Source organism: Cololabis saira, chromosome 6 (assembly GCF_033807715.1).
Source record: "Cololabis saira isolate AMF1-May2022 chromosome 6, fColSai1.1, whole genome shotgun sequence".
NCBI lineage: Eukaryota > Metazoa > Chordata > Actinopteri > Beloniformes > Belonidae > Cololabis > Cololabis saira.
In genome coordinates, this window is record NC_084592.1 from 25,140,001 (window position 1) to 25,154,276 (window position 14,276).

The 14,276-nt window shown below is 41.3% G+C and overlaps 1 protein-coding gene across 6 annotated transcripts in view; it reads left to right on the top strand.

Annotated features, from left to right (window-relative positions):
- epha3 (eph receptor A3) overlaps positions 1-14,276 on the top strand; it is a 124,180-nt gene that overhangs the window by 91,803 nt on the left and 18,101 nt on the right. For all 6 annotated transcript variants that reach the window (XM_061723787.1, XM_061723790.1, XM_061723791.1 and 3 more), the window contains 5 exons: positions 3,181-3,366; positions 5,939-6,000; positions 9,180-9,389; positions 11,322-11,471; positions 13,386-13,579. In XM_061723787.1, coding sequence (XP_061579771.1) covers positions 3,181-3,366; positions 5,939-6,000; positions 9,180-9,389; positions 11,322-11,471; positions 13,386-13,579 — 802 coding nt within the window. The remainder of the gene's footprint in view (positions 1-3,180; positions 3,367-5,938; positions 6,001-9,179; positions 9,390-11,321; positions 11,472-13,385; positions 13,580-14,276) is intronic.

Consider the following 14,276-nt stretch of genomic DNA (forward strand, 5'->3'; position numbering starts at 1 on the left):
ACACACATCTACGTTGTCACGGCAGCAGGTTCGTTATCTGTGTGCCGTGTTGTGCACATCTGGGGTTGAGAAAGCATTGACTCTCCCAGCCTGACATCCCTTCATCCCACCTCTTACTTAAGACAGAAGGAAAGAAACAAGGCAACCTTCAGCAGGTTCATGCCTCCTTTCTTTCCCTCCCTCGTTCTTTCACCCTTCATTCATTGCTTTCTTCATATTTCCCGCAGGCCTTTTGTGCCTTTTGCTGAAACTCTGAAATAAAACAAGTTTCTTTGGCTCCACTCTGCTCTCCTCACGTCCTCCCTGATAGCTTGAGCAGAAGTGCAGACTGGAGGGTAATGCATTATGATTCACGTCGATTCAGTCAGAATGGATGGAGACTAAAGCAGATCATACAGAGCAGCAGACTATAGTCTCCGGGGTCCCACCCGTCCTGCGCACTGTAAAACTGTCAGGATGGCCTGAGAGTCTAATACCTGATTACAAACTGCACTACCCCTCGCTCCAGGTTCACTTTCCTCTCATACAACGCAGATACAAAGCATATTAATCTCTCACTGTGGTAAACTTGAAGGCATTTCCGTTTGTTCTCTACATTTCATGTCAAAAACTTGCATTAAATTCAAATTTATGGTAGAATTGATTAATAGTAAATGTGGAAGAAGCTTTGCACTTTACCTATAGTTTCTGCAAATAATTAGTTTGCAAAAGATAATGTTCCAATCAGTTTAACTTTGATGCAATGCCGCAGGCACTATAGGGAAAGACAAAACTAAATTAAAATTAAATATTAGGGGAATCCTCTATTTATCATATTAATGTATACCGTATTTTCTGGACTATAAGCAGCTACTTTTTTCATAGGTTTTCAACCATGCGGCTTATACAAAGGTGCGGCTATTCTGTGGATTTTTCTTCCACCGCTCGGGCGCTCTAACCGGAATTAGAATAAAAACTAAGACAAAATAAATGCAAAGAAGAATATGCTACTTCTTCTTTAGCAGATAGAAGTAGGTAGAAGCAGATTTCAAACAGATAAATAGATAAATAAATACCGGTTTTCTCTTGGTTCTGTCCCATTTTAATCAGCAAAGTATAATAAAAGACATAAAAGACACTGTTAGGAAAGGATCTATTTAGGTACAAACATGTACATCATTTACAGTTCAAAATCATTATCTACATGTAGTAAGTATCTAATCTAACAACATAAATATCTGCGGCTTGCATATCTTTTTTTTTTAAATAGAGTGGATGCGGCTTATATGCAGGTGCGGCTTATAGTCCAGAAAATACGGTAATTCAAACCTTCATCTTCATCATTCCTATAAACTGAAATCAACAGATTCAGCTTGAATCAAGGTCTCCAAAACTCCTCACAGACAGTGGATGCATTAGATTGTAGAGGGCTGCGCTGCAGTGAATTATTCATTTTTATTGGCACACTGTATAGCTTAGACAGGGTATATTTGCTTTATCCATCCTTCGATACATAGACTTAGTCTGGTTCCTCTGGATTCTGGATTTGACTTTGATTTCCAAGGGGGCAGTACCAGTGTACACATGAGAAACTGCTCCTGGATGTCCACATGTGATGTTGACAGAGAGACGGCCAAACTGGCGTGCAGTGGGGCAGGAATGCTGCTGATTCACTGCTATTTTGCAAGAAAGACTTGTTCACAATTCTGCAGCTATCTTAATTGTTTTCAATAATGGCTCCTCTTTTATGAGTCACTGCATAAAACCCCTCCCCGCCCAGTTTGGGTTGGTTTGGTGAGCTCTGTACTGGTGGGAATGACTGTGGATGGGAGGAGCAACACATCCATTTCAATTTAATAAGTCTCACCAGTAACAAAAAAAAAACTAAAAACTTTCAAACATTATTCTGAACATTGTAAATAAAATGACAGTGTGGCAGGATGATCACATTTTTAAAGTTTGGACCCGACTTTTCAGAATACAAACAGGAAGTCCAACAAACAAGAGACCCATCTGGGACAACCAAATAATTGCAGGCACATTTGGCCTGATCTAATTCACGATTTTAATCTAAGAAAATGTAAGAACAAGGAAGTTTAAACCGCAGTATAAACATTGTCGTCCAAGAGCATCAATGCAACATGCCACCCAACTGTGTGAGTTTTGTGAAGCCACAAAAGCCCTCAGAGAAATATACAACATACCTCTTCTTTCTCCATCCCAGCCTCAGCCCCCATCTGTCTTCATTAAACACGCCAAAGGCTCTTTGATCTTCTTGCCAATTGGTGATTGTGTGTTAAGAGACATAAAACACGCGCTGCACTTTGCTTACTTGGGTCACTCTTTTAACATCAAAGTGGGATACCTAGCTCCACTCATAACAGGAAAGGAGTGAGTGTCCCTAATCAAGCCTTATTAGACCGAGATCTTCTTTCTCAGCCTGACCACATGAAAAGGTGCCCGGGCCTGGCTCGGACTGGAAAAATGGAGCGGGGACACACGGGCACACTTTGGGTATGAAGGGGAGTTATAATTATCTGGCTGGAGTTCCTCCAGACACCGTTCCTCCACGTCCAGCCTTCGACAGCGCATCCAGAGCCGCTGTGGAATCTGACCGTACAAGTTGGAGAAAGAAAGAGAGCTGCACACCTCAGCTGTGACATCATCGCGCATGAACATACTCAGTATGAGTATGAGTATTATGGAGCATCACATACTTAGATGCAATGCAGATATACTGACGGGTGCAGCCAAAAGCCTCTCGCATAGGCCGTCTTTGAAGTAACCAGACTGCCAAAAAAACTTATGAAGATATGCACATGTGGACAAATCTCTCAGTTCAGATGGGGGGGTGGGGCCAACAGGCTTCTTCTCAGCAGCAAGGAATGCTCATGGGTCATTCTGTGCTTGAAGTAAAGTCTCTGTTTGGTTTCATGGTGTTTAATCAGGTCATCTTTCATGATGATCTTCAAATCACACTTTCCCGTAATTGGACTCCTGCTCTAAACCAGAGCAAGAATTATACTGTACTGTTGTCTCAAGTTATGCTTGGTAAAGAGCTCTCGAGGGCAAAAACTGAGTCAGACACAGGTGAAACAACTACAGGCAGCCTTTAAGTAGAACAAGCCTTTTTTTGTTTGTTTACCCTCACAGCAAGCAGCTGAAATGCTTTGTTTTAATGTCTATTTCTTTGATCCTTAGGTGAATTTGGAGAGGTGTGCAGCGGCCGCCTGAAGCTGCCCAGCAAGAAGGAGATCTGTGTGGCCATCAAGACTCTAAAAGGAGGCTATACGGACAAGCAGAGGCGGGACTTCCTCGCTGAAGCGTCAATCATGGGACAGTTTGATCATCCCAACATCATCAGGCTGGAGGGAGTGGTGACACGCAGTAAGACAATAGTGCCATTTTACTCAAAACAATTAAGAAAACACATCTGTGATTCAGGCATTGTGTTTATTGGGTTATTTTATTCATTGTTACTATGTTAAATGAAATTCTAATTTTGAAACCGATCCTGGATTTGCAATTGTCTTTGACAAATGGTTCCAAAGTAGTCGACACTTCTGTGAAAGAGCGAGGAGTTTTATTGAGTTGCCGTGGTGTAAATCTCTGAAGATCAATGTACTCTGATCAAAGCCCATGTCCAAAGCGAGCATAAATCCATAAATCCATATCTCTGACTTGCACCCCTGTGGGCCTCTTTATAAGACTATCATTAGCACAGAGACGGCCTATTTAAAAGGGAATGACTGCAGAAAAAGGGGAAATAATGAGTCTGAACTTTGTCTCAGAGAAACAGGCCTGGCCTCGGTCTCTCCCCGCGGCACTCGGCTTGTTAAGTAGTTCTGCTTCTTCGGTTATTCTAAAGAGCAGAATAAGATACCTGAAGAACCTCCACTCGTGTGGCTCTCTTTGAATTTTAATCTTATTTTTTGTACTTTTCTTCATCTTTCAAACTCATGCATTAAAGGAGCCCTTTAGATTTATATCGTAGGTACTCAAGGACGGGACTCCTTTTAGAAAGCAGTCTGCAAGACAGTCTCCGAAGAAGAAACATTTAAATGATGGTTCCTTCAAAAGAATTACCGGTAGTCTTTAGGGTACTTAGTATTTAACCTGAAAAAAACAACAACAACAAATAAACCACAAACCAAACTATTGCAAGGAAAGCACAATTGCTTGTATATTAACCTTTATAATCCCTCCAATTGCCTTTCGCCCTCCTGAAAGTAAATGAAATCACTGACACTGATTACCTCATGTATCACAAGCCAGCCTTCGTGTTAATGTCCAGCCACCAAGAAATGCTGCAGGAGTATAGTGTGTGTGTGTGTGTGTGTGTGTGTGTGTGTGTGTGTGTGTGTGTGTGTGTGTGTGTGTGTGTGTGTGTGTGTGTGTGTGTGTGTGTGTGTGTGTGTGTACTGGCCTGTGGAGGGATGCCCTGAACACATGTGCAGAAGTTGGAGCGGCACAAGTGCAGGGCATAAGTTTTAGAGGGTCCATTTGATATGCTCCCCACACGCAGGCGCACACCTACGCACACAAACACACACTGCTGAAGGGTGATTTATTAAGCTGCTCCTGTTAATTCTTAATAATCCTGAGACTTTCACACCCCATTTACCTTGCTGCTGCTTTTGGCTGATCTACGGGCTGCATATTTGCAGGAATACACACTCACTTAGTCACACGGGCTTTCCTTTTTCTCAAGCTCAGATGCACACACACACACGTCCACATTTACACACACACACACACACACTCAGGCTCAGGATGGCAGAACAAAAGGGCTGGGGGCACCTTTATCTGTATTGCTAAAGTTGGAAATGAAGGCAGACAGGCGGGGTGTGTGTGTTCCTGTGTGCAAGTGTAAAAGCCATTCTCTGGTAAATGAAACAATCCATCGCACCCTTTTAGAGATCGGTTGTGGGTTGGGATGGGGGTGGTGTGGGGATGAGGTGGGGGGTGGGGTGTTCCAAAGGAATCGTATTTGAATGATGAAATTGCTTTACTTTAATTGGGAATGAAAGTGTTGCAACTTTGTGAGAGAAGTCACACTTAAATCACATACTTAAATTAACACAGTTAAATAGTCAGAGTCAGAATGTGTGTGTGTTGGGGAAGAGGAGGGGGGGGGGGTGTAGGTGTTAAAAGGTGAGTGGTAGATAGAGATCAATCAGAAGTTAGTCTTGTGTGTTTTCCCTTCAGTGAGGCCCGTAAAACTATTGCTTTTAAAAACCAATTTTGGCATTTGTAAAAAAGAAAAAGAAAACCTCTCCTAACTTTTTATAGGACAGATTTTGTTAAGCATTCCCATTGATGGTTGGAAAAGAGATGTGGAGGACCTGAGGGATGCGGTGGAGGGAAAGAGCAGGCAGGCACATAAGAGGAAAGGTACAGTAGGTCAGGAGTGGAAAGGGGCAGGAGGCAAGTGGGCACATTAATCAGAATAAAAACAGGAAAAGCAGCACACAGCTGTTGGTGAATGAAACCATCTGGGACACAAGTCCACAATCTTACTCTTCAACAACGGGTGATTTAAAGTTTTCTTAAAGTTTTTTCCTTTTTTTTCCTTTCCTTGCAATAAAACGTGTTGGCCATCATCAGATCAGGTACAGATGATAACAGGCGGCGAGGATTTACGATCAGGTCCTCCACAGATATAAAGATGTCACAGTCTGACAGCTGACCTGCTAGGACCTTAAAACTATGATACGGATCATTGCGTTCTTCTATGTGTGTGTGTAACAGCCAGAAAAAGACTCAATTCAGTCTGATCCCTATCAGGGCTCTTGTATATTTGCTTTAAGTCCAGTCACAGCAATCCCAGTTGACTCCCTCTGACTTCATCCACTTCCTGGTATAAATCTGGAGCATGAGTCTTTTGGTTGTTTGCGAAGCATCATATATTATTATTTGTAAGTAATTTGCCAGTAACCTGAAATGTCGTCTTTTGCAGGTAAGCCCGTCATGATTGTCACAGAATACATGGAGAACGGATCCCTTGACAGCTTCTTAAGAGTAAGTAATTCGATAAACACATGCACCACTGGAGTCCAGAGTGAATTATAATGCCTTGTAGGGGTTCACATTTAAGACAGTTTGTGGGAGAAGTGCTGACTACGAAGAAGCAAACATCTGGAAACATCTGTCTTCAATGCCTGGATTTCTTTTTTTTTTGTATTCTAACACACAGAACAAGCATGTTTCAAAACTAATAACTTGAGTTGTTTCTGAAATGTAAAAAATTGGAGTAAGACAGTTAAAATCTGAGAGGAAACAAAGAATGGTGTTGAATATCCCAGTTATGTAAAGGTTAAATCATCATTCCTGATTGTTTTATAGCATATGCGTCATCTTTCTAGAGACATCTCGTAAGATATTTAATTCCAGGGAGAAAAAAAAAGAAGTAGCGCCTTGACTTTTATCCCTTTCTGCCATTGGACTGGTTTGTACAGCTGCATAATCAAAGTGGATGATTCTACAACTTTGCCTTTGATCTATGACACACTTATGGAGTCCTGTCTTGGATGAATGACAGTGTTCTGACATGTTTCCAGTGTTGCTCCATTAATAGAATCGACACTCATCCGAACTCAACACTGCACCTGATGTGGTTTGGCGGTGGAGCAGCTGGGCCAGACTCACAGCCACAGCGGTCCACATGTCCTCAATGTAGTAGTGGGTAGAAGCTCTGAGATAACAACATATTTGTAGGCAGCTGACATGGGAAACACAGAGGTGGCATCTGATGAATAGTAAAAAGTGAACTTTATTTTATCTGTATAAAACAATGGACGAAGCATTGGGTTACGTGACCCATTGGTTTCTTCATACGGGGCGCAGCCATGTTGCTCAAGAAGCCGATGGGAACACACCCACCACAAGTCAATCACAGTTAGCTTAGCTCCCATCTCCTACAAACCCTGGCCCTAAGCGCGGTAGCATGATAAATACAGAGGACGAAGTGATGGTGGCTGTTGATTGCCAATCAATCATAGTAGAAATAAATGTAATTCTTTATAAAAAAATATTTTGTGGGTGGTGCAAAAAAATCCACCCCCCTCAGAATTGTCATGGGTGTGGAATCAAACGATTGGGACCAAAATTGTTTTTTGAACCAGACTGTGAATATGTTTATTTATGCTCTAAAACTGGAAAGAACCATAGAAAAGTGAAGAATTGAGTTTGGAGGGGAAGAGGGAATTTTTTTGCAGGATGAATTCAAACCAATAATCCAGTTCGTGTCTCATATACATTTGTGGCCAAATGAACACAAATGAGATATAAAAACTTGACTTCATCATGTAAAAACACAGATGAAGACACATCTTTGGTGAGCTGACGAATCAGAACTTGGGTGAAAAAAAGGAAAATAGTTGGACAAATGTATTGCCAATAAATTGTGGCAACAAAAGTATTCAGGGATTAAACCATTTTCCACTTTCCTTTCATTGAGTTGGGCCTCTGCAATAATTTGATTAGGTTTAGGAATCAGAGGAACTTTGTTAGCATTAGGAAAATGTCATGTACAAAATGTCATTATTCAAAACAACTCTTTGCCAAATGTCTCTTTGACTCCCTGAGTTAACATTAGCAAGAGATTTGACATGACCACGTGGGGTTATTTACTTTTATAATTTAAATATTGGTTGAAAAATCTAATGTGTTTTTGTTTTTTTTAAGATAGTTTCATTAAATGATAGTGTTTTTTCAGTTGTATCCTACTTTTTCTCCAGCCCAGAGTCATTTTAATTAGTGCCATACCTCTGCAGCTTAAAGAGAAATCACTCATTCGCTGAAATCAGCAAAAGCAAAACAGCTATGCTGCATTGCTGGCATGAAAACATGTGCACCAGTGTCTGATTTAGCCATTTCTCCACATGTCTCTGCTCTGTATCCAGACATGCCCAGCATGGTTATAGCCGTTATTTCCTCACATTCTTTTTTTCATTTTCTTCACCGGACCTGTTCTTTATCACTGACTACTTGTCACACATATGAATACACACACATTCGCGTTTCACAGCTTACGCATCATAGCTTATGTCAGTGTCTTGAATTTCCTGAAGCTTTAAAGTGACTTACCCAGGTGGTCTGGCCAATAAAGGCTCCAGATGAACTGGAAGAAGAAGTGGGTCTGATTGGCTTTCAAAGGAAAAAAGCTCATTTGTCTTAGAAAACTCACCTCAGACTCAGCTCGTAGATGACGTGGCTTTCGACAAACACAGACTCAGTCACTGATAGTGAAGAGTAACGAATGATCACGGATAGAAAACAGACAAACTCTCTTCACTCACATGAAAAATGACCATAAACATTGTAGATAGACACATAGGAGGAGGAAAAATCTCATTTTTAACCAAACCTTCTTGGATTTCTGCTGAAACCTGGTCTCCCTTTACTTTTGCTCCTCTCGTGCTTCCTCTGTTTATGTTTCTTTTCTAATCAAATATCAACAACAGATTGCTGAACATATAGACTTACATATAAGGACGTATCTGTTTGGATGATGTAAACACTCCTGGCTGCCAGCATAAACAGAAATCCACAGTATCTCATTCACATGCTTAAAGGCAGCATCCTTTCAGATTGCAAAGCTTTTGAAATACAAATCCAGAAGATAATCCAGGTAAAATGTCAAGGATATCAAAAGCTTCAATGTAGGGTTTGTTTAGTTGTTTAAAAAAAAAAAAAAAAAAAAGAAGTTATCATTATCAAACTTATTATCCGGGTGGCATTAACAGACAGTTAATATTATTGGTGAAGAATTCAGCCAACATACAAAGATATCCAGTTATTCAATAAGATTAAGGATCCTCAGTCTCTTGTCTATGTAGCATCACAAGCAGAACATTACACGTGGATGTCAATAACTATGCTATGACTATATATATATATATATATATATATATAATATATACACACACACACACACACACTTGTTTGGGACTAGCATGCAGTACTTCGTGCTTTGGGTTTGGGATTTCACAGTTGAGCTGAAGAGGCTGTACAGAATGTCAAAGGTGCTTTCTAAAGGTTAATGAAAATGATGTGGATATTAATGAAGAAAGGTTTCATTTTATGCAAATTGCCTGAAAGGTCAGATTACTTCTGTGTTATTTATAATAGGTGTTAAAAGGGTGGCATTCAGAGAGCAGGTCTTTTCATTGTTTGATCTGGTCTCTTTTTTACTTTAGAAACACGACGCCCAGTTTACAGGAATCCAGCTGGTTGGGATGCTGCGCGGCATCGCTTCAGGCATGAAGTATCTGTCAGACATGGGTTACGTTCACCGAGACCTGGCGGCTCGAAACATTCTGGTCAACAGCAATCTGGTGTGTAAAGTGTCCGACTTCGGCCTGTCCCGCGTGCTGGAGGACGACCCGGAGGCTGCGTACACCACCAGGGTAAGCAGGAGCACAGGCTCACAAAACAAGAGCAGAAATGACTAGATGAATAATTATGTTGGGCAAAAACCTGGGGCACAATGTTATTTCTTGTTTGGTGCATATCAGAATATAATATTATAGAAAATCCATGAACTCTTTACTCCAACCATTTCGTCTCCCATTACTGTAGTCCTGCTGGGTTCAGCGTCTTATTTTCTTGTGTTTTGGCTTCTCTTCAGCAGAACGACACACATATTGCAGACCAAAGTAATCTCAGAACATAAACACTAGCGCCGCATCCCCCTTCCACTCACCTAACATGGCAAGGGAGGAGAACACATGAATAAAAGCAGGGCTGTGATAAGACAGACAGAAATCCACAAACACTAACTGGAAGGTCACTGAGAGGACCAACTATCCCAAAGGGATGCAGAGCATTGATAAAAACTACTTTGTCTACCGGAACAAGATGTCAGCTCCTTCTCCAAAAAAGTTATTGAGGATTTACAGAACTTGCTTCCATGAGGCACAAAAGTCAGGTGAAATGTAGAAAATACAATGGGAACTTTAATTTCAAGGGCACCTTAATTCAGTATTTGAGAGGTGTTATCGAAAAAAACACTAGAACTTTCTTTGTATTTTTTTCTTCGACCTTCCTATACAGTACATTGATGAAACTTTTTAACTCACCGTAGAGGTTTTCTCAGGAACTTTATTAACACAATGAAAACTATTGAGATGAAAAATGTTGCAGGAGAAAGCTCAGAGTCATGCAACCTCCACTTTGGTGAGAAGATCCACTTTTTGTGAACGAAGTGCAAGCATTTTGGAAGAAAGGGGAAGAAAGTTTGAGGGGAAATGGTGATTTCACCTCATTAGCATTTCTGTATTTTGTTCTTGTTCTGCTGCTACAGTAGATGCTCATGTCACAAAATGAAACATAACAGGAGCTTTGCGATGTTCCAGACACATTTTTTCTTTTCTTTTTCTTTCAGTGTGTGTGTGTGTGTGTGTGTGTGTGTGGTATGCATGCAACCCCTTCAAACAGAGTATAATTTGCTGGCTGAGAATTTCTCGTCAAATAAACAGTCTGTGTGGCATTTGCTTTCTCCCAGAAACACATAAAATGAAATAATAAGACAGAATAATAAACTCCAGCGTGTTCCAGAGACCGCCGAGCCCCTCACACATGCCAGCAGTCACATCGAGCCCTCGCTGGGACTTTTTTATATCATGTCTCTTGTCTATACTATTATAAAGTTGTGTGAGTTTGTATTTACTTGCTTCTGTGTTCCGTTTTATGAGTTTGCTTTTGCACATTTTGCACTTTATTTTCCTTTACCTTCCGTAGAGTCCCCTCAGGTATCAGGGAGTGGGGGAAAGTGATTTTTAGGTGGCAGCGTGTACAGCGCAGCGCAGCACTGGCTGACTTGGCCCGCGTATCCGTTAGCTTTGGCCACAGTCAGCCTTCCTTCTTTCAGATGTATTTTTCTTCATTTGTCCTGCTTTTCAGCTAGAATAGCAAATGCAACCGCTCATTGAAAGGTAACAAAATAAACTTTGGAATCTTATTTGATTAATATGTTTTCCTTTCTTTGTTTAAAGTTGACGTACATGCATTTTGAATAAAACTGTATATAAAACCAGTACTTTTGTTACAGCAGGGTTCAGGGTCTGCATGCATAAATCCAATCGGCAGAGTCCATTTGGAGCTTTGAAAACTCTCTTGCATGCAGCACAGACCAGTGACCCAGATCCAGACTACTTGTATATATAATTTTACTGAAGTACACACCCAGTGCTACTTACACAAATTCACTATGTGGTGCACATTTTGAAATGTAGGTTGTTTTTCTTTTTCTGTTTTATTTTACTGACTAATGATTAAATTGCAGATGAGGTAAATGATTGACAGATGATCAATTTTTCTTCTTTTTTACTGTATCTCAGGGCGGAAAGATCCCCATCCGGTGGACAGCTCCAGAAGCAATCGCCTATAGGAAGTTTACATCGGCCAGCGATGCTTGGAGCTATGGCATCGTGCTGTGGGAGGTGATGTCATATGGAGAACGACCTTACTGGGAGATGTCCAATCAAGATGTAAGTGCTGCCAGTTTGCCAGTCAAAGTTGTGCACCCACGTCACCCATGCAGTCCGGGAAGTTCACATTCAGAAGGGAAACTGACAGACTTTTATCCTCACATTTGCAGAACTGCACATTAGTTGTCAGAAACTGTAAAGAAAAACCTTATGATTTTTTAAATTTTATTTATTATTTTTTTTATCTTTCACTGAAATATAAAGATTTTTTTTTACTTGTATATTGGAACACAAATACTTACTAGTACAAGATAAGGAGCTTTTAAATGCTGCATAATTACTATAATTATTGCATAATTCCAGTGCCTAAATCCTGTAATGGTTTGCACAAACATTTTTTTTCCCTTTTTGAGCCAACAATACTACACTACGAGCACGTAAGAGTCTGTTTTGTTCAAAATATATATCCATATATGCTGTATTTATAAAGTACATATATATTAGTGTTCCAACAAACCAGATGCAAGTAGAGTAATTGATTTCTGTATTTTCGGAATCACAGTGGTATCAAGCTCTCACATATGACCAAAGATGTGTCACCCCAAGCTAGTTTAAGAACATCTGAAAAAGAACATCTTTGGTTCTGCATGGTTGGCTGTGGTGGATGAGCTTAAGACGATGATTCCAGAATGATCGACTGCACTTGCCTCTGACCTTTTTGGCACATAAACACCATGGGCACGGTTCTGTCTTACCCCTTCTTCTGCATCTTGCTTTGTCTCAGCAACTCAAGTGCATATTTTGTAATGTCATAATCTTGTTCATATATTCTTATAGTTTTGTACCCTTGCAAATATCTATGTGCAATAAGCATTTAGCTCAGATATGCTGGTTGTACGTGACTGGCAATAAAGAAGTCCCAGTCTAAGGGTGCTTTCAGACCTGTGGCCTGTTTGTTTTGTTCCGATTCAGGGGCTAAATCGATACGGTTGTTTCGTTTTTCGTTTGTGGCGTTTGTGTTCACAAGGCAACCGTCTGTAGTGATTCAAAGCTGTTAACAAATGCCATGCATCGGGCCGCTCGGTGGCGCAGTGGGTTAAGCAGCGGCTCATATACTGAGGCTACAGTCCTCCTGCAGCGGTCGCAGGTTCGAATCCCAGCCTGCGCACCTTTGCTGCGTGTCATCCCCGATCTCTCTCTCTACCCCTTTCATATCTGCAGCTTGAATAAAGGGCCACTAGAGCCCAAAAAAAATCTTAAAAAAAAAAAAAAAAAACAAATGCCATGCATGAACCAACTGTTCTCTCATTGGTCAGAAATGAACGCGGAAGGAGTTTCCTCTTCCGTACCCCGGGAAAAACAACAATGGTTATGAGTGAGTTGTGTCGGTTGCTGTGTCGATTATGTTCTCACTGCAAACGAACCGCTCCAGGTCTGGAATGGAAGCGAGCCGAGACCACCTCTCCTAGGCGATCTCGGCTCGCTTGTTTTGTGCCGCATCCGAGAGCGATTGCTGTGTTCACAAATACCAAACGAATCGATCTTAAGGGGGAAACGCTCCCTGTTTCGGAACAACTGCTCCAAACGGGACATGTGTGAAAGCACCCTAAGTCATATAGTCTTTCACATCCAGAAATCTCTTTGGTTGCCCCTCCTTTTCTCCTGACTGATAGCTCAGTCTGTATCATCTTCTACCAATATATTCTCTACCCCCCCCCTACGTAGATGCTTGCAATATAGATTTTTCTGTGCTGAGAAACTGAACTATTTGCACATTGCTCAGTCAGGATTTGGACACAGATTTAATACCGCATTTTATCAAGTTTTAAGTTAAATATTTCGATTTTCTATGTAATTATGGGCCATTATACACAATGTCCAGACCAATCTTCTTCCATAGCATAACTATAGGTAAGCTGTTTCCGCTTGGACCTCATTTGTAACATCTCAAATATTGTCTGTTCCTACATTTAGGTAATAAAAGCTGTAGATGAGGGCTATCGCCTGCCTCCGCCCATGGACTGCCCTGCTACGCTCTACCAGCTGATGCTGGACTGCTGGCAGAAAGAGAGGAACAATCGTCCCAAGTTTGAACAGATTGTCAGCATCCTGGATAAACTCATCCGCAACCCCGGCAGCCTCAAAATCACAGCCAACACCACATCCAGGTATCAGCAGAACATGGAAACTTTTATTCCTTTCATTTGTGGTGTTTGCGGTGTTCACAATGGCCCTCTGAGGTGTTTGCCCTCATCTGCTGGTCTAGAATGTGCAGAACTGCCAATCATCTGGGAATTCATCTGCCACCAGTGAAAGTAGTACCATGAATCTAAAAAGGAAATATTGTTTTCTGTGCTGTCATTTTCTTTGGCTCCCATCTGTCTGGATAACAGCTACCTCGCAATCCAATTCCTGTAGTAGTTTCCTCTACATCCAGCATTTTACCTCAGCCGGGGTCATTTTTAGTCGTAGCACGCTGGGCTGCGGGATCACAAAGCACCGAGGCATTGACGACAGTTGCTGCTATATTTTCTGGGAATGACGCTCGGTTCAAAATAACATATGAAAAGGGCGATAAAAAGGTACGAATGCAGCAACACAGGTGTTGGAAAGCTGGAGTCGTGTTTCTTGCATTCTTGGTGGATGTCAGTTTCAGTTTTGAGAGTCCGTAATACAAAACCTCAATATGAGAACATTAGCACCACTCGTGACAACCCATGTTACATGAAATACAATTTTCTATTTATATGTTCGTCTTTATGGGAGCAGTTTTTTCGGTTCCCTTTTTCCTGTGTCTCAACTTCACCTTGTGTTTGTCTCCTCGTTGGGAGCGCCATTCTCCCAGGGGGTGTGTTGCAAGCACAG